Source organism: Phaethon lepturus, unplaced genomic scaffold (assembly GCF_000687285.1).
Source record: "Phaethon lepturus isolate BGI_N335 unplaced genomic scaffold, ASM68728v1 scaffold30995, whole genome shotgun sequence".
In the NCBI taxonomy this organism is placed as follows: domain Eukaryota; kingdom Metazoa; phylum Chordata; class Aves; order Phaethontiformes; family Phaethontidae; genus Phaethon; species Phaethon lepturus.
Genome location: NW_010538904.1, coordinates 2379 through 9543, shown reverse-complemented (window position 1 = coordinate 9543; position 7165 = coordinate 2379). Strand labels below are relative to the sequence as shown.

The 7165-nt window shown below is 54.7% G+C and overlaps 1 protein-coding gene across 1 annotated transcript in view; it reads left to right on the top strand.

Annotated features, from left to right (window-relative positions):
* LOC104620682 (segment polarity protein dishevelled homolog DVL-3-like) overlaps positions 1-7165 on the top strand; it is an 11055-nt gene that overhangs the window by 3527 nt on the left and 363 nt on the right. The window contains 13 exon segments of the mRNA XM_010286974.1: positions 371-492; positions 894-1000; positions 1573-1708; positions 1988-2081; positions 2483-2552; positions 2847-2986; positions 3182-3258; positions 3691-3758; positions 4290-4439; positions 5277-5408; positions 5637-5804; positions 6423-6635; positions 6926-7165. The exon segment at positions 6926-7165 is cut by the window's right edge and continues 33 nt beyond it. Coding sequence (XP_010285276.1) covers positions 446-492; positions 894-1000; positions 1573-1708; positions 1988-2081; positions 2483-2552; positions 2847-2986; positions 3182-3258; positions 3691-3758; positions 4290-4439; positions 5277-5408; positions 5637-5804; positions 6423-6635; positions 6926-7165 — 1642 coding nt within the window. The 5' untranslated portion in view covers positions 371-445.

The window sequence follows — 7165 nt, the reverse complement described above, 5'->3', positions numbered from 1 at the left end:
GATGTAAGAACAGCTAGGGGAATCCACTCCTTGCTACAGGACATGTGCTAAAGATTACCTGAGTGTAAAAATTGTGTGGCGTGGGTGTGCAGATGATGTCAGAGTCTCCAAGCAGGGCTGTCGGCCACACCAACTTCACCGCTGGGTCAGGAATTCCTGAGCCACAAATAGCTGGTGTCTGGGAAGGCATTGAGGGGGAATGTTGCTACATGCTTGGCCTGTTCCATACGTGCTCCTGGGCATCTGCTGTTGTCCACCATCAGAGATGAGGTCCTGGGCCAGGCGGGCTTTTAGCCAGCTCATTTGGCCACTCTTGTAAACGTTTTCCCAGGGCCTCAGCCATTTCATTCTCTGTCTCTCATCCCTCCAGCTGGTGTCTGCAGAGGGTTCCCATTCAGATGCTGGCTCAGTCTGCGCCGATAACCAAACAGAGCTGCCACCCTCCATGGAGCGCACGGGAGGAATTGGAGACTCCAGGCCCCCCTCTTTCCAGTAAGTTACCTGGACACCTATCCTGGTTTCTGAGGGACCCACAGTGACTTTGCTGTAAACCTGCACCAGGGGCTGGGACACTTCTACCCAAACTGGGAGCTATCACAGCCAGCTAGAGGAGAGGAGGATGGGGCTGGGAGCAGATTCGAAGTGGAGCTGCATTGTTCAACAAGCAAGGGCATGCTGAAAATAGTGCAGGGAAGTTGGCAAAGAGCTGGCACAGCTTCCCTGAGTCCCTTGCCCTGCACCCATAGATGTGCTGTGGTTGTTCCCCACCGCCTCTGCTCTTGTCTGTCAAGAAGGAGACAGCTGATGGCTGGAGGCTGGCCAGCACAGAGGTAGAGAGAGCCTGCTTAAGTTGTTCCCAGTTGGACATATTTGTTCCTTTTATCTCATCACAGCCCTAACACTGGGGGGAGTCGGGAAAACTTGGATAATGAGACAGAGACAGACTCAGTGGTGTCATCACAAAGGGAACGACCTCGTCGGAAAGATGGGCCTGAGCATGGTGAGTGTTGGTAACATGGCAAGAGCTCTGCAGGGCATGGCTGGGGCACGGTGGGGGTACCAGGACCAGACATGGGGCAACTCTCTGATCTGCAGAACCTTCCCAGCTTAGAAGGGCTGTTTGGTGATCTGAGGCTATAGCCTCATGTTGGAGGCAGGACCTAATATCAGCTGTGTTGAAACCTTTGGGAGCAAAGGAGATGTCTCCTGTAGAAGCCTCAAGAGCAGGAGGCATCAGTGCCTCAGTGCTGCTTAGTTGAAAAGCAGAGTGTGCTGTAGCCTTGCCACTCCGTGCTGCTCCTTGCTCTGACAAGGAATCAGCTGCAAGTCTTCCATGAGTTCAGCAGCATTGTTCCTAGTCACCCATCAGCCTCTTCCCCATCATGTCGTGAATAGAAGGGGTATCCCGCAGAAGATGGATCTGATCCCAGGGTGGACTCAGAGCTGGCTGGCACTAGATGGGATTGTCTGATGTCCAGATTCATTCTGAGAATGTTGCTGTGAGCCCTGCATAGGGGAAGGGGTTGTTCCCTGTGGCCTGTCTCAAGCACACTGAATCCTGTCTTTTCATAGCACCCAGGGTGAATGGGACAGTGAAGGGAGAGCGGCGCCGAGACCTGGGCGGGTACGAGAGCTCCTCCACACTCATGAGCAGTGAGCTGGAGACCACCAGCTTCTTCGATTCAGATGAGGATGACTCCACCAGCAGGTAGGAGAGCTTAGGTCCTGGAGGAACACTAGCTTCCCCCTGCCTCCTAGCACAGAGAGATGCCTTTGCAGGGCACAGTAAGCCTGGGCTCCAGGGTCCTTGCTCAGACCAGCCTCTGTCTCGAGTCTCACCCAGCAGCCCCCTCTGCTATTGTCTGCCCCCCACGTACATGTTCTGCCCCTGCAGTCCTCTATTCCCTGTGCCATTTCTGTGGCGCTCTTGCTGCCAGAGCCACCAACCCTAGCAGCCAGAAGAGCTGACACTCGCTTTTCCCTCTAGGTTTAGCAGTTCAACAGAGCAAAGCAGTGCTTCCCGTCTAATGAGAAGGCACAAGAGACGCCGGCGGAAACAGAAGGCTCCACGCATTGAGCGAGTGGGTACCCAGGGGCTGAGTATCTTGGGGAGGGCAATGTGAGCTGCCTGGTCGATCTCTCCACTCAGTCCTCCAGGGCTGATCAGGGATTCAGCTGTTTGCTGTGGGCACAGCTGGGGACAGGTGGTATCCAAGTGCTGAGTCTTCATAAAGTGCTGTAAACCTTTCCAAAGCCAATGTAGCTTCAAGAGCTGTGACCACAGACCTTGTCCTGGTTGTGGAGAGGTCATAAGTACTGTGGCTGATGCCCTCTGGCTCTGCAAAGCCCCTAGCATAAGGCTGGAATTGTGGGTGATGGCTGTGGTGCCACAGGGAGTGGCAGGGAGCACAAGTGGAGGGAGCTGGGGCTGGGAATGTTATTGATGCACAGGAGGACATCTCATGTTTCACTTCTGTTGCAGTCATCGTCCTTCAGCAGCATCACAGACTCCACTATGTCCCTGAACATCATCACAGTCACGCTGAACATGGGTGAGTGGGAGGTGTGCATGGAGCCTGCAGTCCTTCCAGAGCGAGATTGAGTGGCAGAGAGGGAACTGGGAGCGGGCAAGGAGAACATGTGTGGAGAGGAGTGAGGAGATGGATTCTGTAGGGAAGTGGCTTGTCTTGAAGCACTGGTCTCTCAAGAGTTTCTCTGTGTCCCAGGACATCTCTCGGGGAGAGGGGTGCAAGCAACCATCATTAGCATGTGGTTTGTCTGAGGTTAGGGCTGCTTGTGCCTGCTGCTTTATGGTGTCTTACTTTTTTCTCTTTCCATTCCTGCAGAGAAATACAACTTCCTGGGCATTTCTATCGTGGGACAGAGCAATGAGCGTGGCGATGGAGGCATTTACATTGGCTCTATCATGAAGGGCGGCGCTGTGGCAGCTGATGGCAGGATTGAGCCAGGAGACATGCTCTTGCAGGTATTTTACGCCCACATACCTCCATCTGTGGGCCTGGGAAAGCAGTAAGGAAAGACCCAGAAGCCTCCCTGCTCACTTTGGCAGGCTAAACCCAGGAAGCTGCACTTGGAAGAGGGAGCTGAGTCACTGCTGAGCTGAGCTGAGTGGGGAGCTCTGGTCACCTATCTGGGACTCACCTCTTTGCATTGTTTGCAGGTAAATGACATCAACTTTGAGAACATGAGCAACGATGATGCTGTGCGGGTGCTGAGGGAGATTGTGCACAAGCCGGGGTGAGTACTCAGGTTGTTCCTTACTTCCATGGGCAGTTGTATGGTGTGTGCTTGGGGTGTGTGAGTCGTGTCTTCCAGCCGGCTCCGACCGTAGCTCTGCAGAAGCTCAGAACTTATGTTTTTGGTGTTGCTTTGATTCCTGGGTTTTCATGCCCAACGAAAGAACTGCAGACAGTAGAATGGGGCTGTGAATTGGGGTCTGTACCGCTTTTTTTGTGGGGATGCTGTGTCACTAGGGTCATCAGCACCCCTTGGCAGGGTCACATTGTTTTGTCCATGCCACTCAAGAAATCCATAGCTGGAAGGGGACAAGGGCACTTTACTGGTAGCTTCTCCCTGTCTCGCAGGAGAGCTCCAGCATACAGCATCTGCCCATCATGCAGGGGCTTGTGCCACTGGGCTCTTGTTCTAACTCTCACCTTTTTGTTGCAGGCCCATTACCCTGACGGTGGCCAAGTGCTGGGACCCCAGCCCCCGGGGCTGCTTCTCATTACCCAGGAGTAAGTGGATAGCTGACCCACCCTTAACGCTGGTGCCCAGCTCATGTGAGAGCCCTGCCTTAAGCACTTAATTGGTTGTTGTCTTGTTCCTCCCCTATATGTGTGATTCCATGTGGCACTGAATTGGGGTTTAATGGGGTTTCAGCTCTCCTATTAGGAGGCTGCTATGTCCTATTCCCAGGCCAAAATGCCCATAAGCCCAGCCCTCCTTCCCACATCACGCTGGGGACGCGTTTCACTGGGGCAGGGGGGTCACTTGCTCGGGGCGCCAGAGGAAAGAGAAACCCCTCCTTGAGCCATAGGGGGATCTCTCCCTCTGCACCTCTTCTGCTGACCCTCCCTCTCTTCTTTCTCTCCCAGTTGCTCCCCAGCGGATCTGGGCTGGGCCAGACTCTCCATGCTCCGATCCGGGTGAGTCCCGGCAGATGCTGGGGATGGAACGGGCTGCACTGAGTCCCTGTCCCTCCCCAGAGGTTGATTTGATGAGAGATAATTTCTTACAGCTACTGACTGACTCTTTCTTCACTGCAGGTGAGCCCATCCGGCCCATTGACCCGGCAGCCTGGGTGTCTCACACGGCAGCGATGACTGGCACCTACCCAGCGTACGGTATGAGTCCATCCATGAGCACAATCACTTCCACCAGCTCCTCCATCACCAGCTCCATCCCAGAGACTGAACGTAAGTCCTTGTGCCTCTGTGCTCCACCCACTGCACAGCTTCCTCGCCTTCACTGTGCGGTAAAGGGAGCAATACGTCTGCTTGGGGACAGCTGGGGTGGGCAAGGTCTGCCCTGCCAGGGAACTAAGAGGCAGCTCTCACCAGGCAGGGGCTTGGATCAGTGGGAGTTCTGGCTGCGTGAATTAATACCACCTTTTTCAGCCTTCTATGTAAGGAGAATAGAAGAGCCTGGGTGCGGTCCAGGAGCTGTGGCAGGCACAGAGGGAAGGCTTAGAGCAGTCAGGGGTTACTAGCTGGGACTGCCAGACTGCTAGAGGGAGTCGGCTTGTCCTTGGAGTAATTGCTCTCCCAGACAGAAGATAAGGTAGAATGGAGGCAGCTAGGAGCAAAGAGCCTTGCAGTGGGGCAGGGTCCTGCTGAGTATAGGGCTTTTTTGGTTGCTTTCTGAAGGTTTTGGGTGATTCTAGTATACAGAGCCCTAAAGCAAGGGTCTAGAGAGCTATGGCAAAAAGCCAGGAGTGTGTTGCCAGTTTGTGAGGAGCGGAGAATTCCCTTGCTGGGCTTTCTGGGCTCAGTTGGCAGCTTTTGGATCTCAACTGCTTGGGACTGGTTGGAAGGAAGGAGACTCTAGCCTGGGTTTTACACAGGGTGAAATGGCTGACATGGGAAGGTTAATGTCTGAAGGCCGGAAGGGGGATTACACAGCATGTACACCAGGGCTGTCTGTGATGTATTGTTCCCTGGCCCATTCCTCCCGTGTGTGATGCTTCCATGTAGCCCTGTTGTCTTTTCTGTCCCCTCTCATCTCTGCCTCCCTTCCCTTTGTCCACACCACAGGCCTCGATGACTTTCACCTGTCCATCCACAGTGATATGGCCACCATTGTCAAAGCCATGGCCTCACCAGAGTCGGGCCTGGAGGTGCGTGACCGCATGTGGCTGAAGATCACCATCCCCAATGCCTTCATTGGTAAGGGACTGTGCTGCCTGCAGCAGAGGCAGGGAGTGGGGAATGGGTGGCCTGTTTTCCAAGCAGATGCCCAAGGGAGCATCTCTGTCATGGTAAATTGTTGACCAGGCCAGAGTCACAAATTGAACCTGTGGCTGTGCAGTGGCCACAGTGGCAGTGTGGCCCACTGCCTCAAGGGGCACTGTCTTCCCCTCTGTTGCTGTATTTAACTCTGATGTTTGGTGGCAGGTTCAGATGTGGTGGATTGGCTCTATCACCATGTGGAGGGCTTTACAGACCGTCGTGAATCCCGCAAATATGCCAGCAATCTGCTGAAGGCTGGCTACATCCGACACACCGTGAATAAGATCACCTTCTCGGAGCAATGCTATTACATCTTCGGGGACCTCTGTGGAAGTATGGCACTTGGCATAGGTGGGAGGGAGAGGATGAAGGGGAGGTGAGGTCCTACAGAGTCCTGCTAACACTGTGGGGATGTATCTACTGCCATTGCCATCAGGCTGGGCCCCTTGTTCTAAAGACTCTGTTAGAGAGTGAGGAAGAAAATCCCAGCTCCCTTGTTGTGCTGCTGGGGTGGTGAAGTTGGAAGATGACACTGTCACCTACTATGTGATCTTTTCTCCTGGGCAGCCATAGCAGAGTCCTAGTCTTTGCTGACTTTGTCTCCATGTGCTGAACTTCCAGTGCTGGCAAGGGAGTGGTGCTCAGACAACTGGGTTCTGCTCAAATAAGAGGCATGGGGGCAGTAATTGGCAGGGTGAGCTGTGTCTCTGATGTGGTCCTTTCCCACCAAGCTGGTCTCTGTATTAGGGTGGCAGCTCGGACTCACACAGCCTGGCTGTTGTCCAGCCAGGAAGCACAAATGGTTGCATTGACTAGCAGGGAGAGTGCCAACTTCTTGCATCTCCTTGTGTACCCCATCCTTGTCCATCAGCAAGGGTGGACAGGGAGCTTCTTCATCACATCTGGTTGTCTTTCTGTTTGGATTAACCCCTCTTCTCTGCTTTCTTGCAGACATGGCTAATCTTTCTCTTCACGATCACGATGGCTCCAGCGGTGCCTCTGATCAGGACACTTTGGCTCCGCTCCCCCACCCAGGAGCTGCACCCTGGCCTATGGCTTTCCCATATCAGTATCCACCCCCTCATCCATACAACCCCCACCCCGGCTTCCCTGACCCAGGCTACAGCTACGGAGGGGGCAGTGCAGGCAGTCAGCACAGTGAAGGTGAGTGAAAAGGACTAAAATACGCCTGCAGGTGCGCAGATGCCCTGTTCGGTACAGGGAAGCAGCAGGAAAAGGCTGATTAGGCAAGGCACACTGTGTGTGGGGGCAGCCAGGGCAAAAGCCATCTCAGAAGGGTTGTGGGACTTGGAGTTGAAAGGAGACTGAGAGCATGGATTGTGCTGGTGAATGGCTGTGCTGCAGCGTGCTGTAGTCCTTCCTTGGCCAGAGGACCATCCTTTCTTCCTGGCTTGTCTGAGTTGTCACCTAACCCTGCCTCATGCGCTTCGCAGGGAGCCGGAGCAGCGGTTCCAATCGCAGCGGCAGTGAGAGGAGGAAGGAGAGAGAGAAGACCGGAGAGTCCAAGTCAGGCGGCAGCGGGAGCGAGTCGGACCACACCACAAGGAGCAGCATGCGCCGTGAGCGTGCGGCCAGCGAGCGCTCGGTGCCGGCCAGCCAGCACAGCCAGCGTAGCCAGCACTCTCTGGCTCACAGCATCCGCAGCCACCACAGCCAGCAGTCGTACGGGCCAC